At 40.2% G+C, this 25669-nt stretch overlaps 3 protein-coding genes across 6 annotated transcripts in view; all 3 read right to left on the reverse strand.

Moving 5' to 3' along the window:
* BCAR3 (BCAR3 adaptor protein, NSP family member) overlaps positions 1-2904 on the reverse strand; it is a 98721-nt gene extending 95817 nt beyond the window's left edge. For both annotated transcript variants that reach the window (XM_053950631.1, XM_053950630.1), the window contains exon 1: positions 36-2904. The gene's annotated coding sequence lies outside the window, so the exon portion shown is untranslated. The remainder of the gene's footprint in view (positions 1-35) is intronic.
* A 96-nt stretch (positions 2905-3000) lies between these two features.
* On the reverse strand, positions 3001-11421 carry DNTTIP2 (deoxynucleotidyltransferase terminal interacting protein 2). 2 transcript variants are annotated; one of them, XM_053950637.1, is made up of 7 exons: positions 11067-11421; positions 8682-10405; positions 7068-7203; positions 6307-6402; positions 5770-5934; positions 4501-4610; positions 3001-3156 (listed from the first exon to the last, which is right to left on the reverse strand). In XM_053950637.1, exons 1-7 carry the CDS (start codon positions 11193-11195, stop codon positions 3063-3065), a joined length of 2454 nt encoding a protein of 817 aa, XP_053806612.1. In that variant the 5' UTR covers positions 11196-11421; the 3' UTR covers positions 3001-3062. The 2 variants fall into 2 exon arrangements, with proteins under 2 accessions (XP_053806612.1, XP_053806611.1); XM_053950636.1 differs by lacking the exon at positions 11067-11421 and adding an exon at positions 10558-10872.
* Positions 11422-11842: 421 nt separating this feature from the next.
* On the reverse strand, positions 11843-23847 carry GCLM (glutamate-cysteine ligase modifier subunit). Of its 2 annotated transcripts, none has more exons than XM_053950641.1 (7): positions 23617-23847; positions 20952-21017; positions 19156-19240; positions 18341-18397; positions 16891-17093; positions 15279-15393; positions 11843-13580 (listed from the first exon to the last, which is right to left on the reverse strand). In XM_053950641.1, exons 1-7 carry the CDS (start codon positions 23734-23736, stop codon positions 13411-13413), a joined length of 816 nt encoding a protein of 271 aa, XP_053806616.1. In that variant the 5' UTR covers positions 23737-23847; the 3' UTR covers positions 11843-13410. The 2 variants fall into 2 exon arrangements, with proteins under 2 accessions (XP_053806616.1, XP_053806617.1); XM_053950642.1 differs by lacking the exon at positions 23617-23847 and adding an exon at positions 22542-22740.
* Between the last annotated feature and the right edge of the window lie 1822 nt (positions 23848-25669).

Raw genomic sequence — 25669 nt, forward strand, 5'->3', positions numbered from 1 at the left:
GGCGGAAATCTCCCCCACGCTCTCCTGTCCCTTACCTCACCAGCGCAGGTATCCGGTACGCCGGCCTGGCCCCTCTCCCGCTAGCGAGGCTCTCCGGGCCCGCCTCCCGCCGTGCCTGACGGTCTGGGGAACGCTGGAAGCGGGCGGCGACAGCCGCCATCGACCGGACCTGCCGTGTCCGCCCGGCCCGCCGGAATCTTCCCCACCGCCAGCGACAAGGCCAGCGGGAGAAGGGCTCTGCTCTCCTCCCGGCCCCGCCGCCCTCGGGCAGCGGGAGAAGGGCTCTGCTCTCCTCCCGGCCCCGCCGCCCTCGGGCAGCGGGAGAAGGGCTCTGCTCCTGCTCCCCTGACCCGAGCTCCGCCAGAGCGGTCAGAACCGACAACCAGCCCCGTGGGGCCGCTACGCTTCCAGGACTGTCTGCGGAAAGTAATGTTACTTGAAAAACCAAGACTTGTCTTTCCTGGAGGCACTTCAGTTACGATGGGTCACCATGATACATTTCTGGTTACTTTCAAATAACGAAACGAGCCCGCAAACTGCACAAATCGGAATTAACACCGTATTTTCTGATTTACCGACAGAAGGTGAAGAGCCATTTTAATTACAGCAAATTAGGTGGTAAAACAAAACAGTAGCAGCAATAAACAAACCACCTTGATTTTGCTCAGAATGGAATAAATTAATCGGATTCATTATTCCTGAATTATTAGATTTGTGAGGTTTTCTTTATATAAATTATTTTTAATCATGCAGGTTTTACTTTCCGACTGTAATTCTGCTTATTTAAAAGCAATAAAGGAAAATCTGAAAATGACCATCAGGCACATTAACCATCACAGTCAGTAAAGCCAGAATTACAACTTAGCACAAATATTTCTGCCATTAAAAGAAAATACTATTTATAATTGATAGGCAAATCTTCCTGACAGTTTTTATGTGTTTCCAGAGTAATCTAATAACCACAGGTAACCACACGGTGCGTTTGGGTTTTAATCTCTCCAGCACCTTCACCTTTAAAGTGGTGGTTAAGGACAGGTGCTCAGTGCCTCATCTAACAAAGGCTGAGGCAGGAGCTCATGCAAAGCTGGCCAACACAACCTGCAAGTGCCACCCTGCAGCCCTGGGAACGCTCAGCACACCTCACCCCATCTGCACACAACATGGGCACTTGCTGGGCACAGGGCACGACAAAACAGAAGGGATTAGAAGAATCAAAGGGAAAGGATATAGAACCAAGCCAAATCCCTTTTCTAGCTGTGCTGCACATGAAGTAACTTCTGTAGCTATTGGGCAGCCCGAGGAACAGGCACAGAGTTGTTGCTTGCTGTGTAACACCACAGCCTGCATTTCTCTTTTAAAGTCTTTCAAACTCACATGCTGCTTTTCCAAAGTTGCATTTGGGACACCCCAGGATGTAACAGAATGACAACTACTGTGGTGCCTTCTTTTCTTCTTGGTGTTCAGTATTAATTTTTTGTGCTTCCACGTCTCAGCCAGAGAACAAAACACCATAGTTGTTTTTATTGGCTTTTTTATCATTTACCCGGAATTGAGATATTGGCATAAATATCATTGCATCAAAATAGCCTATGCATATTAACTGAGACCTGGGGACAAGTGGTACTACTTGTACTTGTTTAATATTTCCCAATGAATTCACTTTACTTTTGACACTATTCATCTCCAGGCCGTGAAGACTTTTTAAGGACTCTAGGTTCCTGTCTGTTTCTGGTCGTAAAATATTATGGACAGTGTTGGAATGATAAAAAAAACACCCCACAGGATCTGAGGAAAATTTCTTTCAAGTATCAGTTGGTGGTTAGTACATACCACAATGCTCATTTCAGCATAAATAACTAATCCTTAAAAAAAACTACTTCTCAGTAGAAAACTTGATGGTTAAACATTAGTCAAGAACACAGTTAAGCACTTCTTGCTTCAGATCTGCAACCTTTAAGATTCAGTGTTCTTGTGGTAAGGAAACAATCAACCACTGGTCCTCTGATAGTGACTTCTACATCCTAATCACCCAATCCATCTGAGACAATGTAGTGCCACTTTAATTTCTTCTATTATCCATCTTTTCTGCCACCTCAGAGCAGTAACCAAGTTACACTAATTTGTAACAGCAATAATGGCCAGGTCATTAAAAACCAACCAAACACCACAGCAGTTCTGACAATCACAAAAGGTCATAAAGTGTGACTGAAGGAGAACTGAGCCAATGACATCTCTGGCTCTGCAGTGGCAGCAGAGGCCTTCCAGACTCACTCTATTCATTCACCTTGAGCTATTCCAGGTCAGCTAACAGACACAATCTGCACAACACACCCTACATAATGGATGCCAATGTTATTTCCAAAAATATCATTAGGTAATCATTAAATGGTAAAAAATAATAAAAGCAAAATATTATTGTTAAAATTTGACATTAAAGTATTACTTATTTATTAAATAATATGTAATTTGTCTCTTCTAAATAATATATATATATATATTATAATGTATACACACATAAATATAAAAGTGTATGTGTAGGCACAGAATTACAAGTCATTCTGTATACTGTTATGGTCAGTGTTGAAATAAACCCTTCACAACCAAACCATTTTTCAATACCTTCCATTACAGTTTTAGCCAGCAGCACCTCTGACAAGTCATGGAAAAATATCTTCTAGCACACAATACGTGCCAAGATGAACTACATATAACTTTAAACTGAATTTACTGATTAATTAATGTGAAGTCTGAAGCCTGAGAAGACCACAATCTCTGAAGCTGAATTTTGTACTCAGATTTAATAATATGGTTTCATATAGTTATCCCTTTACATAAATATTAATTAAAATAAATAGCAATGTTAAAATCTGAATTAATTTAAAGTGAGATACCTGATAATTTGCTAAAGTTTCCTAGCTATATTCTCATGGCAAGAATTTCCCTAAACCTCAATTTGCACATGACCTGCAATCTTAAAAGAAACCAAACACCACAACCAAAGCATTCTGTAAGAAAGTTTTATAACAAGTAAGTTGTTCCAACTTGGTATTTTTCTTCAATTCTTAATTGTGAAATTTCTTCTTCTTCCGATTCCTCTTCCCTGCTGCAAAAGCTGCTTTTTCACTCATGATCTCCTGATACTTCTTTTTATTATATCTGAACAAAATAGATAATTTACTTTTAAGCATGGCAAACCAAAACTCAGGAAAAGATAACATGGACAGTACTCTATGCACATTATTTGGCAAACTGAGTTTTCTCATGTTTTCTGAATCAGTTTCTTTGATTTATACACTTATGCATAAGTAAAGGGGAATCAGCAGTTGTATCAATGACATATGCAGGTAAATTTGCATTGGAAGTAAATTCTATTGAATCTTGTAATTAATTTTGGTTGGGGGGCGATCTTCATTGCACATGCAGTCACAGTTTGAACAGTTTGCTGAAACACTGCTACTGCTCGGAAGGGGAAGACTCAACCATTTCCACAATACCATGAAGAAATTACACCCACTTTTATAGTGCCTTCTCATCACACAAGATAATAAACCTTACTCTACTCCAGACAGAAAACTGAGCTGAGGTGAATACTTAACAACGAGCAGGGTAATTGCTGAATGTGAGTTGCTAACTCCTCTAACAGACTCTTATGTACCTGCACTGATGAGTAGCACAGACACTGCACACTGAGTAGTGGTGAGGCTTTAAATGCAACACCAAAATCTGACAAATATCTGCACTAATGCTGAAGTATATGATTAAAGCCCTTAATTAGCCACAACATAAATTAACTAATCAAATTTCAAAAACATTAATTATTAAAATTCCTTTATAATACATACCTAATAAATCAGGTCAAACCATAAAACTACTTAAGAAACAGATACAGTAACTTCCCAACATTATAGTTAAATTTACTAGACAAAATTAACTCTATAATCCCAAATCATGTACCACTTCAAAAAAACCATGTCATTATGTGAAAAGAGAAGTGACTATTAACATTGTGTAATAACCAATACCAAAATGGACCAACTAAATGATCTATTCCCAAAACTGTAGGCTATGCAGACATTAATTAATCCAATCATAATCTTCAAGTAAGTCTTCTAGCACAATTTTGATTCCCATGACAGGTGGCAGACTGACATATTTATAAAATGAAATAATATCAACATTCACAGAATTACAGGCTGCTCTTTTCTGTCAATTATGCCAAGAAAAAACAATCAGTCTTTAAGAGTGGCTGCCAGTAGTGATGACCGAAGTTGGATAAAACCCTTTAATGAAGATGAAGTATTAATTGTCTCAGTCTAATTATCCCCTTAGATAAAGGTTCCTTAGACCTTCTAAATGGCAGTACTATGGAAATGCTAAAAATTTTTCTTTGAAGTATAATAAAACCACCCTACAAGCTGAATAAAACCAAAAAAGGCTACAGAGTTAAAAATACTCCTCTTTTGCATGGGATATTAGAATTACAGAACTACTTTAAAATACCTTCTGAACTCTGAATCTGCAAGCAGCTCCTCCACAATTGTTCTCTTCCTCTGTTTCTTAGGGATTCGACTGTGGTAAAAGTCTATGGGAGAATCAACTACAGTTCCAACCTAGGAAACAAAAATTAAAACATTCTTACTGTAGATGAACAGCAAGATGTTAATTATTTTCCCTTTTTTTTTTTTTTTTTTTAATCCCCAGCAACAAATGTGAAGACACCTACAGAGCGGATGGGAATCACAGCTGCTTAATAAAAGTGCAAAAAACCAAAATAAGTAAGTCACATTTTGTATGCAGAGTCCCTTTTGGTCTCCTTGTGTAGTGCAGAGAGAAGGCCTGAGCTTTAAGACTGTACAGTTTTCAATGCTGGACTACTGTATCAACACTTCAATTCATTAAAGTTCTTAACTTTTAAACCTTTTAAACATAAGGGAAAAGAAACCTTTATGACAACCTTAAACCTCTTCATGTCTCTCATCCTGGTGGTTTTGCTAGATGACTACACAGCCCTAGAGCAGGGGCTTCATCCTGAAACACATCTCATTTTTTCCAAGCAGCGTGTCAGTCAGCTCTCACAGTTCAGGTTAGCAGGAAAGATACACAAAGCACATGTTTCATGCAGTGAAAATAAACCTGTGTGGATCTAATTATGTGGAACGCTTCAGTTTAAATTTCTCTTATTTCACAACATACAACACCCTCGACACTTCAGAGTGAAGTGGTAATGTTTTGAGAAATGAAAATATTTCCTCAAGCATGCTAACTACTTAAAGTTTCTGGAGGCCTATTTCTACAGCTTCTATAGTAATTTCTTTGTTGATACAAACAATTTCAAAGCTGAGAGCTACAAGCAGCAAAAATTTCAGCTTATCACAAAGGCAGCTGTCTCCATTTAAACTGTATTAGCTAGTAAGAAAATACAAGCCCATTACTTTCTACACACTTGTTTAGAAAGGCCAGTACTCCAAAAAAGCAGTGAAATCTAGTCCTCTAAGTTCAAAATCTGGATTCAGTAAGATATTTGTTCACTTCTATGGGATCAGCCAAAGCTAAAAGCATCAACAGCATATATACATACATATGGAACACAAAGTTAAATAGTTGCAAACTCCAGCCAAGTAATCAAAACATTTTAATAATTAAGATATGAAATTAAATCAACATAGAAGCTACCTACAAAGCAGGCATCTTATTAGATATCCTTAAACAGCTGTGCAAAAACTTCAGCAATACAACAAAAACTTCAGCCACTTTCTGCTGCTTCCTTACCTGGAAGTACTTGGGGAGACCATCTCTATCATTCTTCTTATAGAAATGCTTAGGGTCCAATGAAGCTCTCATCTTCAAAACTTTAAGATCATTCTTCAGTTCACTTGTGATTTCTGGGGCTTTCATACCAAACCAACCATCACCTGTTGTTTTCTCTCGCTCTGCCTAAGATGCAATAACAAGAACAATGAATTTGCATTCAGTAACTAGGATGGGACAGAAAAGGGAACTCCTTCCTACAAAACACAGATAAAGCATTTAGAATGTAAATATGTACCCTTAAAACATGTATTTTATGACTATTATAAAGGAGGTTATCAGCATTGCCTCAATGACAGATTTGTACTGAGCATATAACCATTCACTTCACTATGCTTGTGACTGAAAGGATGACTTTCCACAGGACAGCTCAAAGAAGACACTAAACTGCAGTTCATCACTCCATTTCCAGTGAGGCCTGGATATGCAGAGTCCCAGCATGCAGCTTTCTACCACAGCTTGTTTCATTATTTGAGGCATTACCAGCTCTTCACTTACCCTGCGCTGTTTCTTTAGCTGGTGAAGTGATTCCCTGTAGGGTGGGACACATTCCTTTCTTTCAAAGTCTGGAGTTATTATACTCTTCTGCAAGAGCTGTAAAGATTTTTTTGAACATTAGAGAATCACCTCACTGACACAAGTTTTACGGCTTAACTGTATTTACAGACTCTATTGAAGGAATTATGCAGAATCTAAGCAAGCATTGTAATGCAATACATGAGCAGCAACAGTCTTCAAAATAGAACACTGGACAACAACAGAAAGCAGCTGACTTGCCCTGGAGGAAGTGAGACAGCAAATCCCCTGGAGTAAAGAGGACTATCATGGATGGGCCAAAGAAAAGTCTCAACAAAAATAACACATTCCCTTTACTACAAAGGGTGCTTTTGAAAAAAATCTGCTAAGTCCATATTAGGATATAGACTTTTATTTACTGAAATCCATCCTGGCTATGGACTAAATATCTTGTCAGCAGACCTTAACCTTGTGTATCATTAGACAAAACTCCAGCTATAATCAACTTTAATTTATTTTACAAGGTAATGGTAGAATTGGCACTGATTTTCAGTTTCTGAAGTCAGGTATATTTAAACTTTCACCATTAAAACTAAATGTAAAACCACACTTTGGTCAAAAAGAATGTAAGTTCTCAATGAACCATGAAAAGGATACTTCTTTACAATCAAACAAACCAACCTTCTCAGATTAATGTCGTGTTACTATAGTCACAGATAACTGAATAGTTGTAAACATGTTACCTGGTCCTCCTTCTTCTTCTTCAGTGGTTCAATTACACTCGATCTAGGCTTCTGATTTTTTGCATCAAAACTGATATATAAACCTCCAAGCTTCTTGATATTCAAACCAGGGTCTATGCTACTGGAAAGACGTAAACTAAAGGAGAAACAGTTAATTATTAGAACATTGTAACATGAATGCAGCTAACCCTTCTACTGTGCTCTGAGGAAGATGAACAGAAAAAAATATTTCTCTTACTCTTCCTAATTAGATTCAGTTCTGCAATGATTTTAAGTCTTGCTATCTAGATTATGTAATTTTGAAATGATAGCTGTAAGGGGATTCATGCCATTATATGAAATAAGACTAATTATTAAAAAATACCTGTGGAATCACTTCCACAAATTTTTCATATTAACTCTAATGCTGGACTCTCATCTTAGATATTATCTTCTGTTTAACTGAATTCTTAATTTGCTTAACCTTGCCAGAAGAACTCATGACTAGCATCCTTCTATACACTGGCAAGCTTGCTAGCTAAAGAGAAAAACCCCAAACATATTGGTAGTAAAAATACTATAACTCTTAATAAGAAGTATGAAGAAACTAGAATTCATTGTAGGAATGTCCTTGTCTGTATGACCATACTAGGAACAAAGTCATTAAACTTGGATAAGAAAGTGGTTGGATGGTTGCATTCAGAGGGTCATGGTCAATGCCTCAGAGCCCTGATGGTTCTATGAAATTTCAAGGTTAGTATGTTCACATTTGTTTCACTGCTCCATTCATGCTGCCAAAGGAATGTATCCACGAACGATGTACAATGGCTGTTTTTGATGACAAGAATGTTTAAAAGCTCTAAACTATAATGCAGAGAAGATGGTAATATCTAAAGAGCTACAACAGGTATTTACTGTAGCTTGAATGCTTATTAATATAAGCCCTTCAACAACTTTCTATGAAACTGTGACTGTTCTTACATAATGCCTTCACACTGAATGCTTGGCTAAGCTTTCTTAGCTAAGACTTCTGGTCCACCTGAAGGTTTTTACTAGATTAAAATTTATTTATCAAACCTAAATGAGTATTATGCTTTAAACATAAGAAGGGATTTTAGCAGCAGCTGGACTACAAGAATTCAAGAAGTATCACTCCACCTAAATTATTCTGATTCCATGCTAGGTTTCACCTGAAGAGTCACCATCCACAGCACAGCAACAACTGACACAAAATTATCTGTGACTGTTTAAAAAGCATTATCTAATCAGGCAACGTGTAAGGAATTTACTGGACCTTTCATTATCTACATTCCAACTGCAAAAAAAAAATTAACAAAACTGTGACCTAAATAACCAATTCAGTCAGCTTGACCAGTTTCACATTGTTTTTTAAGTTGAACACATACAAGGCCTCCAGATGCCAAAAAATTTCAGAGTTCTGTTCCTACTATATTCAAAACTGAAAAAAATGCCGAAACCTAAATTTATGAACCATATTTATATTTTATAATATGTGCAACATTGTTTTCAGCAGCAACATATGTGATAAGACTAGTTCCTTATTTATTCTGCACTTAATGTGCATAGTCTTAAATGAAATGCAGATTCTTTAGCTATTCCTAGCAAGATACTTACACGTCAACCTTATTTTTCAACAGATCATCATCTTCATCTTTTTCATCTTCATCTATCAATTCCTCTTCATCCTCTTCCAAGTCTGATTCTTCATCTTTTTCACCTCCTTTATGCTTACTATTAGCATCACTGTCTTGGTCTACATCATCCAGATAATACTTTTGGCTGGAACTCATGCCAGGCTTAGTATCAATTACAAAAAGACCTTCAACATGCAGTGAATCGCTTTTTAAAGATTTTTTGAGGGAAGGAGTTCTCTCATCTGACTCTTTATAACACAGATTCTCATCAACTGTATCTACATCTGCAACATCACTATTTTCAGAGTCATCACTTTCACTGTTGCTCAGAAGCAATGCAAGAGAGCTGTTATCACTGCTTGGTTTTTCACTGTTGTGGGATACCTCATATTCTTTTGCTTGGTTGTCAGCAGTGTCTGCACCAATTTGGAGTATCCTGCTTTTACCAATGCTTTCAGATGTCTGTGCAACAGCCATGTCCTTTGATGGGCTGCTCACTGCACTAGCTGGCTTACTCGTCCTCAATTTATCATCACATGAGAAAGACTGCTGTGCATCTGCCTCAGCATCTGCTCTTTCACATTCTGTAATTTTTTTACTTTCATTTGGTGTTACTTGTCCTTGGGATTCTAGAAATTGTTTGGGACTCATGCAGTCAGTCAAAGAAACAGACACATCTAATTTCCCCTTCCTTGCAACTATTTTACCGTCATCTTCTTGTATTTGGCCACATATTGCTTCTGAATGGTCTATCTCAACAGACTGTGTATTTTTTTTTGTTTTTTTCACAGGTGATTCAGTGTCACTTTGTTTTGGTTTTGTAAGACTAGATGCCACATAATTTAAAATCTCTTCTTCTGTGTCCTCACTCCAGGTTGCATTAGCACATTTGCTTTTAGGTGAACTGGGTTCTTTATTACCATCAACGAGGGTGGAAGCATTTTCTGTGTCACTGACAAATTCTGCAGTAGGTCTAGAATCAGAAATTATGATGGGATCAGATTTAATAGTGTCCTCAATTAAATTCTCATCTTCTGAAACAAATTTATTTTTTTCCTCAGTCAGCTTAGTGTTTTCTGCTTGTGATTTCATTTGCATGCTCCTAGTAATTCGTTTTGGAGTGACACATGGTTCCACAAGGGAACTTAGGCAACATGATTCTGCACCAGAAGTATCTTCACTCTGGGCTTCACCAACTCTGCATGGCTGCAATTTCTTTTTACTTTGTCTGCTTCTTGTACTTGTGGGAACACTGAGCATCTGGACACCAGAAACAGCAGAGGAACAAGACTCAGCTTCAGAAACATCATCTTCATCCAGAATCCTACTTAACTTATTTACAAAAGGTACACTGTCATGTCTTTTTTTGTCAGCAGAATCTGGTTGATAAGGAATTACGATTTGTCGCCTCCGTGTTATTCTTACAAACAAAGGTGTCTGGAGACCAGACACAGAAGAGCAGTTTGATTCTGCTTCTGACACATCACCATCACCTTGTGGTTCAGCAAGTGATTGTGCTGACGGAACAGCCGTGTTCTCACTGCTAGTGACCTGCATCTCTGAGCTATCACTGACATCTGATTTCATTTCTGCATGTTCCAACTCTTCAAACTGACATTCCTGAATCACCTCTGGCTTACAAACTGATTTAGTTCTTCTAGTCATCCTCCTAGTCACAGGAGTACTAATTTCAGCAGATCCCACCTAGAAAAGGAGTAAAAATGCATTGTATTGACGGATAAAATAACTGGACAAAAAGAATGCTATAAAAATCACTAAGAATCTTTTTAAACAAATCTACTTAAACTGACAACACATGTCTCTGTGTAGCACTATCTATGCGGAAGAAGCCTTACCAAACCATCCCTTGCTTAGCTCTCTACTTATTTTGGTCAGGGCAGGAGAAGAAACACACACATCCTTTAAGAAATATAAACATGTATCTCCTAATTCTAAAAAGTGCTGTCAAGTTGTCAGGGGAAGCAAATCCAGAAGAAACGTTCAGAAATATTCGAAGACTTCCTCAACTATGAACCACTAAATACTACCAGCTATCAAAATGTGACCCAAAATGGTGCCCAAAACCAATATTAGGTCTACGAACAAGCTGGCCTCTCAGCAATCGTAAAACTAGGTATAATCTGCTAAGTGTCATTTCAAGTGACAGAGAAATGCTAAAACACCTGTCACGCAAAGTAAAATACGCCTGCCTTTAACGCCCAACGCTAAACGGCCCAATGAGCTCCGGCGGGCGCTCCCGTCCCGCAGGGCCGGCTGCGGCACGGGCACGGCGGGCGCAGCGACACGGCCGCTCCGGGCTCCGCGCGGAGGCTGCGCCGCCCGCCCCGCTCCCGGCTCCGCTCACCTCCGCCGCACCGGCGAGATCGGCATGGGGATCGGCATGGGGATCGGCATGGGGATCGGCGGGGCTGCCGCTGCCCCCCCGCGCCCCCTGCTCCCGGCGCCGCGCCGCCGCCCGCCTGGTGTTCACCATGCTGCTGCTGCCGCCGCGCCGCACCCGCCCCTTCCTCCCTGGCCTCCTTCCTTCCTTCCTGCCGCCCGCCCTTCCGGGCCCCGCGCCGCGGAGGAGGTTCCGGGGCGGCCGCGGCCGCTCCGCTCCGCCCTGCCGCCCCCGTGACGCTTGCGAGGACGTGGTGGAGTCGCGAGGTGCAGGCACTTGGAAATGTGTAAAACGCTGCACTAAAATGCCTACGGGAGTTTCAAATTTCAGTTAAACTTTCAGGCTTCTCATCGGAAGAAATCCCCTCTCACCCATCTTGCTGCAAACCAAACGAATGAGATAATGTGGTAATTTGATGAAGTGTTTTGCTATTAGTGACTCCAGAAATACCACGTCTTAAAAGGTACTTTTCTACAGCAAGCAAACTATTAGCAGTTTACAGAAAGGAAATAAATCATCCCATTAGAGCAGCCTTTACACTGGTTTAGCACAGTTCCTGTTTTGTAGCATTTCAATATAAAAAAACTGAGCACACACACGTCTGGTAAGACACAGAATCAGCCAAATAGGGACAGAACTTACAGGTGATGGTTAAATCATAAGCACACAATACAGAGCTAGTAGGGAAGTTTAAAATTAAACGAGTGTAATTTTGAACTCTGATGCACACTGGCCCAACATTAAAAAGAAACCACTACATTTTTATTAACAGAAAAAAATCCAAACCTTTATTGATGCATTACTAGTTTCAATTCCTGTTTCTCTCATTTGTCAAAAGAACTGAAGAAGCCAAGAAAATTTCCTGCTATTTGCCACTACAAATACAGTATTTGAGGACTAAGGTACCTTGAAAAACCTTAATGATTAAACGTAGTGGAGTGGATCATAGGAAGCTGACACTCCAGACACTGACTACAGGCATTCAAACTCCACTTGCTGCCTATATGAAGAATGTACAAGATGTTGGTGAAAATTCATTCCCTTACAGTCCAAATCTCAAAATATGTACAAGAAAGTTAATGACTACTACCAGTATGAGGCCACGGCACTGTCTGAAACTGAAATGTAATTTACTATTTTAGACGCTCAGTATCAAAGTTTCTGTTAAACTCTAAGTTGAACTTTAGGTATCTACTCTTTAAAGGCCAAGGCAAGGAAAAGGCCTTTTTGACTGGAAGGACTACATTAAACCAAAAGGCTTGCCTTAGCTGCAGCAATCTCTCTGGGATTAAAAAGCCAGTGCACTAAGCTGCTGCCAGTCAGAAAGACACCTAACTTCAGGCTAAGCCTTGCTTCATCTTTCCCAAGTGGCACTCAAGCAACAGGTTTCCCAGGCAACTGCAAAAGTAAGTAATTTTAGTGAACAGCATCAGCATTTACTGTCTAATCTACTTGGCTAATTGCTTGTGTAGTTCACAAGTATCAAAAAAAAAAAAAAAAAAAAACAAGCCACAGTTGAGAAGGAGACAGGCACAATTCCGTTACTGATTAACAGATTTCTTCATCGCTTGTTTTCAAATCTTGTTTTAAACATTTGCTATTAATACATTTTCTATTTCAAACAGTAAAAACGCCATCACACTTGTGCGAACAATAAATGAACCATATCGAGGCACAAAGAAGCCAGAAGGAATTCAAGTAACAATCAGAAAGTAATTTGGAAGATGCAGTTTCTTCTAAATCACAGGAGTCTTTTCCAAGCTATTAAAAAAAAAATCAATTTTCCCACACCCACAAATGAAACAGCTGACTTGCCTATATATACATATCAAGTAATGAGATACCAGCTTCATTTCTGGGGGTATGGTATCATTAAAAAAATGACAATTTTCTATAAAAGCTAGTCCTTGAACGCTTAAAATGTATATTCACCAGGTAGGTATGATTTAAGAGAAATTTGTTTTTTAAAAAAACAAAAATATATGTTTCTCCATGCTACCTAATGGCAGCTAAAATATAATGATAATTTTTACAGTGAACTGGTCATAAAAAGAAAATTATTTTAAACTGTTACTCTGTAGGTAACGTCAATAAAAAAGTCCCAAAATATTTCATATTTTGAATGAACCCATCAGTAGTTAAGAAAGAAAAATAGTACTAGAACACTACAGACACTCCTACTGACATCATACTGAAATAATTACAACTTTTGGTAGTTCATTATAAATGCTGTAAAAATCTTTCTATGAAAAATGCAATGTTCCCCCATCCCAAAGAAACAAACAGCCTTTAAAAAAAAGACAGTGTTTTAAGATGCATTTCTTTTAGCTTGTATGATATAGCCTTTGGACTTGATAATTCCTCTGCTTTTAACAATGACTGAATACCGCAGAAGCCATAAAGGAATCCACTTGTTTGCTTTCACGTTCTGGATGCTTTCCTGGAGAACTTCTTGGAAACTTGCTTCACAAAGTAATTCTGAAGTTAGAAAGGGATATTTGTGCTTAAAACAATATCATGTGAACAGCTGCAAAAAGCAACACTTAGTAAGAGAAGCCTTTTCCTACAGTCAAGATCTTAAGTGGTACCACATACCCCTCAGATCCACTCTTTCAGAATGCACTTAGGGTAAAAGCAGCTGAATATTACAAAATAAATCTCCAGGACACTTTTTTGCAACATTGAGTTATTTCCCACAAAACTAACTGAGACTCTGTAATATCAAATTGAGTTGATCAGCAGAGTCATTAGTAGGAGAAAAAGAAAATTAGAATTGAGAAGCTAGCTAGACAAACCAGAGGTGAGTAAAACATACGGCTGAAATCAGCAAGGTACTGAGCATTTAGAGTTACCTCTGCAGTCACTGGCAAGTTAACATTTATAGTATCTCTGGGCTCATAATAACCATAAAGCCCAGAAAGCTTTAGGAAAATGGGGCTTAAATTCCACAGAGCAAGAAAAGAAGGCAAGCACAAATCCTTCTAGTTTCCTCTGGAATGTACATCAAGAGAACACTGTCTTTGGTGAGGAGTGCTCACCAAAAACAGTCTCAATACTCTTCAGCTGACTATTACAGAAAAGTTAAGCTGAGCAAATAACACATAAAAGAATCACAACTTGTGCTGTTTTCTTTCAAATCCTCCTCTCCTTCATTTCATGACTTTCAGTGGATACTATTTATTAAAATGCAAGTTGCATTTGGACTTCGGAGGACATGGAAAATGTCAGATTGAATGGAAATTCATCTTGTATGCTGCCAGAGCAGTGATAAATCCTGGTACTGATGAAATTCATTAGTTTTAACAGTGGTACTATGTCATAAGAAATGCTTCACATACTTTTTTTCTTTGGGATCAAGTGGAAAGAAAGGAGAAGGAAGGAAAAGTATCATCATGAATAATTAGTTGTAATCAAGAATGCAGGGAAGGAATTAACTAAATATTGTTTAAGACTTTTTATTATTCCACCAATGTGTTAAGGTGTCCAACACTTTTACAGTGTTCTTAAGTGAAGAGAGACTGATGATGTTTGAGAGAAACTAATGTTATATCCCAGACTATTGTAGAGAGCTGGTAACTCAGTTCTACAGCTCAAAGGAAAACCCCCAATTTCTAATTCATTTAGCAAATGAACCACTGCATTAAAAAAGTGAAGAATTTATAAGTCTTTTTGTAATAATGTTATTTTAAGAAGTCAAGACTTTGAAAGAATCCTACTTAAAGCACAGTAATTTTACAGATCTAATATTACCAAACGACTCAAAGATCAACTGGCCATTAACATTTCTATGTAATCTATTTCACAAGTTCCAGGCAAGTACACTTTCATTTATCATTTACTGGCCTTCAGCAATACATTTAATTCCATATTTTGTAGAAATAAACATAGTACAAATTTCTCAGTAGTTTTTCTTCTATTTACTTTATTTTCTCTGATTAGAAGTATTTCAAGAAATTATCCAAGGCTGCAAGACTGTTTCAAGAAGGGGTGGGGGGGAGGGGAGGAAGCAACAGCAGTAACTTAACAGAAATATTTTATAAAGGAGAGACTTTTAGAATCCTTGATTCAGGCCTCAAATATAACACACTTTGAAGTTCAGGAAAAGATTATGCCTGATTTTCAATTGAATAAATACAATTTAGAAGTCTTCTGTTAACTTAATCAGCAAAGTCTTACCTTTGGGGTCATTGTGAGTTAGCAGCTGTATGTCACACTCTTTTGCAAATGCTGTGAGATCAGGTGGCATCACACAACAGGAAGCTAGGTTCACCTGATTACTGCTTGGTTTCACCTGAGAGTAACAAAGTGTTTTTGTAAGAGAAAAATACTAATGTACTTATATTAGCTGTTTGCCTCATGCCTTGTATTACAACAGAAATTTTGCTTTGAACAATTTGTCTTCGACCATTGTTTCAAAGTCTGAGCAAGGCTAATTAATTCTGCATGATTAATTAATGTAGACAGCTGCACACCTGCAATTCCCTGCAGCATGTAGCCCAAAGCAGTAGGATCTAACTTCAGGTGCTGCCATAGCAAGATGAGTGCTAACCCACTGCACTCTAGAGTTCTGTCTGCTGTGCTCCCAAACCAGCAGCAGCTTTATTTCCCCCGCTCTAGTAAAAGCATTATAGGGACGTCAGTTTGAAAAAGACTTTAAATTAAAAAATCCAAAACCATTTTTGTTAGGGGATATATTATTTTGCAATCTTCCATGCCTTCAGGCAACTGCTTGATTCAGATCAAGTTAAAAGGGATGCTCTTCCACTGACTTTTTCCTCACAAACTGCATTCATGATCACCATGCAGGTGGTCATTAAATCCTGCAATTGCCCTCTCTCAGTGTACATAAAACATTAAGGGTCACAAAGATGATCAAATGACCGGAGCACCTCTCCTATGCGAACAGGCTGAGAGAGTTGGGATTGTGCAGCCTGGAGAAAAGAAGGCTCCAGAGGGACCTAAAAGTCCTTTTCAGTACCTTAAAGGGCTACAGAAGAGATGGAAAGGGATTTTTTGCAGGTGCATATGGTGATTAGAAAAGGGGAATCACTTTAGACTGAAAAGGCAGTTTAGCTTAGGCATTAGGAAGAAATTCTTCAATGTGAAAGTGCTGAGGCATGGAAAAGTGCTGGATGGCTGCCCCATCCCTGGAAGCATTCAAGGACAGGTTGGATAGAGCTTTCAGCAACGTGGTCTAGTGGAAAGTGTCCCTGCCCATGACAGGAGGCTTGGAACTAAATGACCTTTCAACCTATTTTATGGTGCTATGAATTAGTCACTGCGGACAACAAAGTCTTGTGTCATTTCATTCAAAGCCTCTCTTCCTCTTTACATTTCCGCTTAAAACATAATTTTTCCAAGGGGAAATCCTTCCCTTTGTAACACAGCTTAAAGTGAAAACAGCTACATTTTCAGAGTCACTGGAATAAATCTGATAAATGAAGGTTTTAGAGTAGTGTTTGTACTCCTTCCTAAGTATAAAAGAATCCAAAACCTTCAGTACTTCAATCCTAAAACTTTAGTACTTCAAAGAACCTGCTTCTGAACAGACCTGTGATTTCCAGCTGTTTCTGGTCAGTACATAGAATCACTGAACAAACAACAGTCATATTTGAGCCTCCCCCACCTTGAACATTATGACCATCCACAAAATGTTGAAAATAACAGGGCTAATTAATATTTTACATATAAAACCATATATAACAGAAGTTGGTAACAATTTGTCAGCCAACAAAGCAAGCAGTTACTCTGTCCTAAGAAATGCTATGAGTAGGAAGTTGGTTCTCACCTGTGCCCACAGATAGAGCTGCTCTAACAGTGTTTTATCTAGGTCGGAGGTACCTATGGCAACAATCTTTTTGTTTTGAACTAGGTTTTCAAGTTCTTTCCAATAAGGTTGCAAATACTCCAAGGAGAGGTTAGTTCCATCTTCGATAGGAGGTGGGGCAATAATGACTGAGTCTAACTGAGCAACTCCGAGGGCAGAACATGCTGAGGAAAAACAACAGACACTGCAAAATCTTGTCAGATACAAACATAAACAGCATGACTCTTCAAATTTAGCAAAAACCACACCTCCTGCTTCACTCTGCTAGCTCTCCATTCACCATTTGAAACTGTGAGTGTATCTGCGGTCAATAATAATAATACAACCTTTTTAGCAAAGATTCAAAAATACAGCTGAAGACCAAGATTCAGTTGTAGGTCTTGGGAAAGCAAAACAAAACCAACAGAATATGAACAAAAGCATGAAGCTTTTTCTTCCTTTTTAATGTTAAAATTGTATTTTTCTCTGAAGACATTGATGACAATTCTCTATTTCTTGACTCTCAACTTCTTTTAAAATTTGTAGCTTTCACTCTGAACTGTAACTCAAGTACAGGACATGGGTTAGGAAAACTATTTGATATGTGTGAGGAGTTAAACTAAAAGCACACCAAATACAGAGACTTAATTTGCCAGAGAAAAGTGCAACTCTTGGAGTCTCATTGAGCTTTAGGAAAAATGTGAGTCATGAGGACTCTTAAGCACAGCAAATGGAGTAGAACTACCAAGCTAAAGTAATTATTTTTTTCAAGAGGAGGAGCCATTATTGTATGTTTGACAAATGGTGATAAAAATGACAATAAATAAGCTATTAACTGGGGTATCAATAGAGAATAATGGTATTTGGCCTTTCTTCTTTGGTCACTCCTTAAGCCCAACAATCTTCCAAAATAGTAAAGTTCATTGCTGCTCACAATTACTGCTACATAAGGCCAACACAACTTTTTGCAGAGACATTGTATGGCATTTTCAGTAAAACCTAACTATTTCACCAGCTACTTGTAGCATTATTTTATTTCCTAAATAATTTCTGAAAGACTACGCAGTCAGTAGCAAAGTTCATGATGTTAAATGGAACTAACAAGAACTGGCAAGAATGGCTGTATCACTGCTATTAAAACATGACATGCTGTTTACTTTTTAACAAGTTTTGTGTGAAAGAATAGAAACTTGCTCCTGCTTGTAGCAAGGAATCAGATTTGAATTTGTGGATCCAAGGTCACAGTGATTCATTTAATAAGTTTACTGACTGAACTACTGTGCAAACAGACTTGATAAACTAAGTCTCTCTTAATAGGAGAACAGGACACACTTGTGACAGTGGTTAAATACACCTCTTAGAATAACATCAGAACTTTTTCCATCTAAGTTCTAGAGTAAAAAAGAAATCCTAACTTGAGTTCCACACTTACCCAGGTCAACTGCATCTCTGATCGATGAAGAATTTGATCCAACGATGAAAAGCTTTGCTATTTTCAAACAAACTGGAATCAATAACTAAACAAGCCAGGTATTACTAACACACAGCCATTTACTTTTGCTATACACACTATTAATGAGTTTTTGGGTAAAAGATTTTTTAAATATGCACCAATTACTTAAAAAATTGGAAAAAAATCCAACTATTTGAAAGGTGACTGCCCAATAAAGACACCGTTCTCTTTAATTTTGATGATGTTGTGCAGTCTCAGAACAAGAAATCATCCAGTTAGATGATGTAATAAGCTGTAAAGCATCAAGACATGAAGCAATAACAGTGATAACTTATGTCAGAACCCCAAATGTAATAGTACAAACAGACTTCTTCACAACTTACTGGGACTCAAAATGTACTAGTGTTACTTTGGACTGCCTCCTTCAAGTTCATCATATTCAACCTGGAAAAATTATGCAAATAAATGTGCTTCCAATGCTATTTCTTAATTCCAGTATTATCTGTAATATCTCGCTTCAAAAAAAGACTCACAAAATACATTTAAAATATCTTGAGGTGATGTAAGTTAAGCTAGAAAAATGCTGAGCTGCTTTAAAATCTGGAATACTAATTCAAGACTTTCTTAGCCAATGTTTAAGAAAAACAGTGTGCAATAATGCAATTTGATTCTGCAATTATAAAAGAGAGCAAAAAATGCTCTCTTTTATGAGCATTTTGAATATCTATGAATATCCTATTAATGACTGCATACGAAACCTTTCCATGCCACTGGATTTTTGACTATGTTCTTACCTGATACTTTCAACTCATCCCTTTCTTCAGGATTTATTTTTTCTATAGCTTGAGCTACAGAACATTCCAGAACCTCCAGTGTTTCCTGTAGTAAGTACATGAAACTTAGGAGCAACGTCAAGAGGAGACAGTAAGCTCCTGAAGAATGTTTTTAAGAAATTTGAAAAAAAGAAAAAGAAAAAGCGAGTGCCTTACAGTTAGAAACAAAAACAGTAGAAAAATGCAAAGACAGAAAGCAAGTAACCCAAGGCTTCTTGATCACTGAGGGGATGTCAAAATACTGAAGATATATGAAAGGCCCTATCTGACCCTAATATAGAAAATACAAATTACTGATTAGAATTATTGGAACAAGATTCAGTAGTTGTAGTAGTTCTGATTTTATGATGTGAAAAGACTGCTGTGCCAATTCAAAGGACCTTGTTCAAAGGACCTCATGACCAGCTGAAAAGAACCCTATCAGAATTAGGAGGTTTGAGTTGGATGGGAACATCTTTGCAAAAAAATATTTTGTCATTTCAGTGAAGCTTATGAAAAACCTACAGTGAAAATGCTGTAAAATACTGATTTAAAACAGTATTTATTTCATCCCCTGACCTCATTTAGGATTAGGCTGACATCTCATGTCAGCTGGCACAAGGTGACTTCCTTAAGTTTTACCTACATCAGACTTTGTATTATAGGCACATTCAACACTGCCCCAAGCAAAAAAGGCTTTGCTAATTTTTGTGGTGCTACCAGAAGATTCTCAAGTGAGCCTTTGAGTTACTCCATACAGTCAGCATTTTAAACAAAACTTAACCTTTTTTTAAATTACTGGATATCAATATAATTAATGAGAATTTGGAATTATGCAAGGTAACGTGTTCTTACAGTAAAACCTAGCTTACACTAAATAATCTACTTTAAATGGGTGACTACACTGGACAGAGAGAAGTGTTTGTTTTTGTTGTCTTCTTGAGCAATCATTAATTCTTCAGTGACTCAGCAGTAACCGCCTCACACACCTCAGTTTGGAATGTAACAACGTGCAGCTGATGCCCCCATTATACAAGAACTGGTTACAAAACCCAAAGAAACAATCAGTAAAGTGTTTTTTTTTAAGGTTTCTTGTTATTGACTTTTGGGTACCTTTTTTTTTTCTGAAACATGCTAATATTTCACAGAATAAATAATGAATTTAGTGAGGACCTATTACTATTACTGTTTTGTTGAATTTCAAAAGCAAAAGTGGAGGCAGAAGGAGGCAAATATACCAAGATCTTCATGTCAGATGTTCATGTCTGTGGCTTTAAGACTTATGTGGAAGTCTTTAGCTCTTAAGGGAAAAAATGCCACTTCTGCATCTTCAGAAATATTTGTGAGACAACAGATGCTTCAGAGCTGCCCTCGAAATGGGATGGTCTTCAGCCATCTGTGATCCCCATAGTTCAGAGAATTCTCCACTGAGTTTTAACAAGCATGCTAGCAAACTTCTAATGTACATAGATTTTATTTACTTTTACTTGCCCTCATAATTAATTTAAAATCTTACAGATCACAGCTTTTACTTTGCCAAGAACTGTCTTATCTGCCATCAACAGGATTCTCTCTTTACATTGTCATTTCTTAACCTCTCCAAATTTACTAAACATTAAGGAAAGAAGGGGAGTTAAGAAATATTCCTTCAAGGTATCTGGAACTGCAGATACTTTTACAGCAATTTAATAATTACTTTAAGTTTTAGAAGTGTAACCGACTCTCTATGTCTTTGGTTTCACATGTAACATGGATAAGATGCGTAACATCTCTCCTACCTGATTTTGGTCTTGGCCAATCTTTGAGCTCCACTCAGTCAGTGTTTTCTGGATGCAATCCCGCACCTACAAAACATTTTTTCACATTGAAGCGTGGGTATGTTCCAGCCACACACAAACACAACAGTACAGAGATGTGTAGGACAGGCTGCACAGCTGAACTAACGACACCACCCCACAGAAGGTTCTTCCTTCATAGCCTCTATCTGAAACTTGCTCAAACTAGTTTACTTTCTTATTTTTCTCTCCTCTTCTACAAAGTTTTAGCAGTAATACAAGTACTGTACTTCAGTTATTTCTCATACCCATGCCATCTTAAAAGGAAAGCACAATGCTAAGCAAGCAAGAACTTGGAGTGGTTTGGGGTTCTTTGCGCAGAAATTCTTAAGTTACAAAGTAGTCAGATAAGAGCATAAGTTGATTGTAGAAATGAGACTTTACAATCAACCACTAAATACTCATTGTATTAATTACTTCTCCTTTTAAGATGCATACAACGCTTCTCATTTACTATCTACCGACTCCATAAGCAAAACCACTAATGCTTTTAAGTCCTTCATCACTGTAGGGGGAACCTAGAGATCCTGCCCCACACTTGCATTTTTCCTTCATCCACAGATGCAGAATAAACTCGACTAAGATTCTGATAATGGACTTTCTTGAACATAGTAAGACATAACTATTAAATCAGCTAACTCATTTTCTACAGTAGCAGTGCTGCAGTTGTGGCAGTGCTGTAGCTTCCTTCTGATCCATCCCGGGAGCTAAGTACAGGTACTGTCTGACTACCACCTGCCACAGGTAGGAGCACTTCCACCAGCTGCTGCTTTACTTCACTTTCCACAGTGTGTTTTGTAACTGTGAGCATACCTACTTTGTGTACCAGTAAGCAGCCATTTCCTATGACACCTAACTCAGAGAGCTCTAATACCATGCAGAAACCAGAAGTCAACATCCCTGCCTGATATCAGACACAATACGGGAACAATACTTTGTGAACACAAATACTATACATTCTCTCCATTGTTTAAAACAGTATAAAAACCCCCAGACCCAAAAGGCAAGAATTGACCACCCCAGGAAATAGCTAAGCACCATAACCCTTTAATAAAGTAACTCTTAATCCTATTTTGATTCAATTTATATTGTTATCTTTTCCTTTCTAAGGGCAAGTGAGACAGTACTAAATTTTTATATGCTGCTGCTTTGCAACTGTCATAGGACATATTTCTACTGCGGTTCCTATGCACCAGCCTCTGACTCCAAAGCCGACACCACTCCCTTGCCCTCAGGCCATGTGGAAAGTGCAGTCTATTCCACTGCTTTGATCAGGTTTTCCAAACACAGCTGCATACCCTAAGGCTGGCGTTCACGGTTTGCAAAATTTTAGCTTACATTCTGCCACTGAGAACTGACTGCACCAAAGAGAGAAGTTAAAAGCTGATTGCAAATGATACCAATTATTTGCTTTTGGAAGTACAGCAGCTCTGGAAAGCCAGCGGATTCCTCTCTAAACAAGTGAATTTTAGTACCTTAACTATTAGTTATGCACATTGGCTGCTCTTTATTTAACAGCCCTCCAGAACCTACCCACACAAGGGTGCCCATCGTGACACAGCTATGTCTTTGTTACAGAATCCAGCCCTATTTCATACAGATCACAGAATGTTTAATAAGCAACCAGACCAAATAAAATGTTATGTGGTCACATTATGACCACATGACAGCTAAACAAGAGTATGATGAATTCTTCCTTCTTGTTACATCATCCTCCCTGCCACCTTTCTTCCACTTGCGCATGATTAATATGCAACCAACCAGCTCCTAGGTTATCAGTAGTGTCACTACATAGCAATAATCAGCCAAACCCATAGTTTTTCTCATTATTAAGTGACCATTTTGAGATTATTGTGTCACGATGAAACAACAAATATGGTGGTTCTGAAGTTCATGGCCACAGGATCTCCAGACATTTTATGAGAACTGTTCCAAGTATTGACACATACCGATAAAGGTAATACTTTTAAAGTGATGATGAAAAAGCTCTTTTCAACTTCTTAACAAAGAATGACAGCTCTCTACTTCAAAGACAACCGCTACTTTTCCCAAGACCTGTCTCTATGAAAAAATTTAATTAACGTCAGGTTAGAAAAGAGAATTTTCATCATCTGTAGTGCAAGCTCCTATCTATGCATATTTTTACCTTACTATAGAAGTATAAGGATGCCCTTTGCCATTACAGACAGCACTTAAATTGGTAAGTGTTTTAATCCTTCATTCCCGGGATCAGAAGGCTGGGCTCGCTCCTTCTCAAGGCAGAGTGCTTCCGGGGGCACGGGGGGCCCGACCTCCCAACAGGGCAGAACGCAACGAACGGACGAAAACAAATAAGCAAAACTCTGTTTTGCCATTCCCATCTCGCGCCTCCCGAGGGCACCGGCAAGCGGATCGCTCGGGAGCCAAAGCCCCTCCTCGCCGTGACGGGCACCGGGCCACGCCGTGCCCCGCCGGAACGAGCCCCGCTCCGGACGCCGCTCGGACCGCCGGGGGAGCGGCACCCAGCGCTCTGTGAGCCGCCAGCCCGCCCGCCGCCCGGCCCGGGCCCCTCGCCCGGGGCGGGCCTCCGCCGAGGCGCCCCGAAGGGAAGCCCCGGCCCGCCCCTCACCTCCTCGCCGGGGGTGGCCGGGCACTTCTTGCGCAGGCAGCCCCAGTTGAGCAGGTTGCCGGTCTGCAGGGTGAGCGTGCCGGCGCGCTCCAGCAGGGCACGGGCGCCCTCCGTCCCCATGGCGCTGCTCAGGCGGTGGCCGGCGGGCTCTCCGCGACACCTACGGCCCCGGGCAGCGCCGAACCGACCGTGACTCAGCACCGGCACCGGGGCGAGGGGCGGCGCGGGGACAATGGGCGGCGGGGCGGGCCCGGAGCGGGAGCGGCGCGGAGCGGAGCGCGCCCCGCCTCGCGCTGCCTCAGGCCGCGGGGCTGCAGCGGGCATGCGCCCCCTGGCGGCGGCCGGGCCGCAGCGTGCCTGGCGGGGCCTCCGGGGGCGGGGCCAGGCAGCGGGTGGGGCGGGGCCTCCGGGTAAGGGGCGCGGCCGGGCTGAGGGAGGGGCGGGGCCGGGCTGAGGGAAGGGCGGGGTCGGGCTCCCGGTGCCGCCGTGGTCGGACGCGTCGGTGTCGGGTCCGTGTATCGGTCCGGCCCCGAGGGGCAGCGGCCGCGGGTCCCGGGTCCGTGTATCGGTCCGGCCCCGAGGGGCAGCGGCCGCGGGCCCGTGTATCGGTCCGGCCCCGAGGGGCAGCGGCCGCGGGTCCCGGGTCCGTGTATCGGTCCGGCCCCGAGGGGCAGCGGCCGCGGGCCCGTGTATCGGTCCGGCCCCGAGGGGCAGCGGCCGCGGGCCCCGGGTCCGTGTATCGGTCCGGCCCCGAGGGGCAGCGGCCGCGGGACCCGGACCTGGCGTCGCGCCCAAAGGAGTACCCAAGGCACGCGTGGCGCTGCCCGGTGGTAGCGGCCCGGGTTCGGTACCACCCCCCGAGCCGCGGCCGCGCCGGGCTGTGGCTGCTGTGCAGGCTCAGTAAATGAGAGGAAACCTCTGAATTGCGCTCATGACGCGTTCCAGTAACAGGCAGTCATTGACCGAGCTAAAAGGCCCAGAAAAAGCATCCAAATTCTTACCCCTTCTGGCTGTGTTTGCATTTGGGTGAAACAATGTCAGGGCAGCACTCCAGTTTTACACCAGCTGGTTCCTGTGAAGACACACTGGGTAAATCCTGAAGGATTGTGGTTTAGGGGTATTTTCTTTTTTAAGATGAGGAGGCTTCTGGAACACCACACTCTGACCAAAATCCTTCTGTACTGGAGAGTTGAAGGGGGTGGCTCTTCTCTCCTGTAACTCCAGTTAAAGGGAACAGTGAGCCACAAATTGTAATTTTGCAGTCAGCTTGGGAATTTGAATTGTGTTTCTAATAGATTTTTTTTTCCTCAAGCTGCATGTTGTGCTAATAGAGGGAACCAATTTGCATAACTTCTGTCAGTCTCAAGCACTGCCTGATCACTTTCTGGTACAGAAGGTTAGTTTAAATGTTCTTTATATTTGTGATCTGATTAATTCTTCATGTTGGGTAACGTTTTCATGATTCTATATGGTTACACAGATGTGGAAATTAAATGTACTGAAAGAAATGCCAGCCCATTTGGAAAAACAGTAATTTTGTTTCCATTTTCTTTAGCCTAAAAATCCAGAATGTCTAACCTGGCCCAAATGCCAATTCTCCAGTCTTGGGTTTAGCTTGTGAAGCAGTGTATGTTTCTGTATTTTCCCATATTTACACTGATAATGAATAATGTCCTGTTAGGGCTTTCTGATCAGCTTTCTGTCTTTCCAGTAGAGGCCTTTTCTTTTGGTGAAATTTATTATTTGATATTTCAGTAGCTTTGATGGTTATAGATCTGTGCAAGAAGGTTAAACTTGGAGATAGCAGAATGTTTTGAAACAGTATAGAGCATAAATCTTTCTGTCTAATGGAAATTTATGGCAGTGAAAAGGCAATGTTCCTTTGTAGCCTGGTAGATTTTGCTGATATTTAATTACCTTAGCTCTTAAAGAAAAGATATCACGTAACGAAGCCTGGGTGGAGGAAAAACAGTGTCAGCTCTGTACTACTTTATGCCACGCGTGTAATCCCCAGCAGTGGCAGGAAGACATCACAGGAGGAGAAGCGATCCCA

This window comes from Vidua chalybeata, chromosome 9 (genome assembly GCF_026979565.1).
Source record: "Vidua chalybeata isolate OUT-0048 chromosome 9, bVidCha1 merged haplotype, whole genome shotgun sequence".
Classification (NCBI taxonomy): domain Eukaryota; kingdom Metazoa; phylum Chordata; class Aves; order Passeriformes; family Viduidae; genus Vidua; species Vidua chalybeata.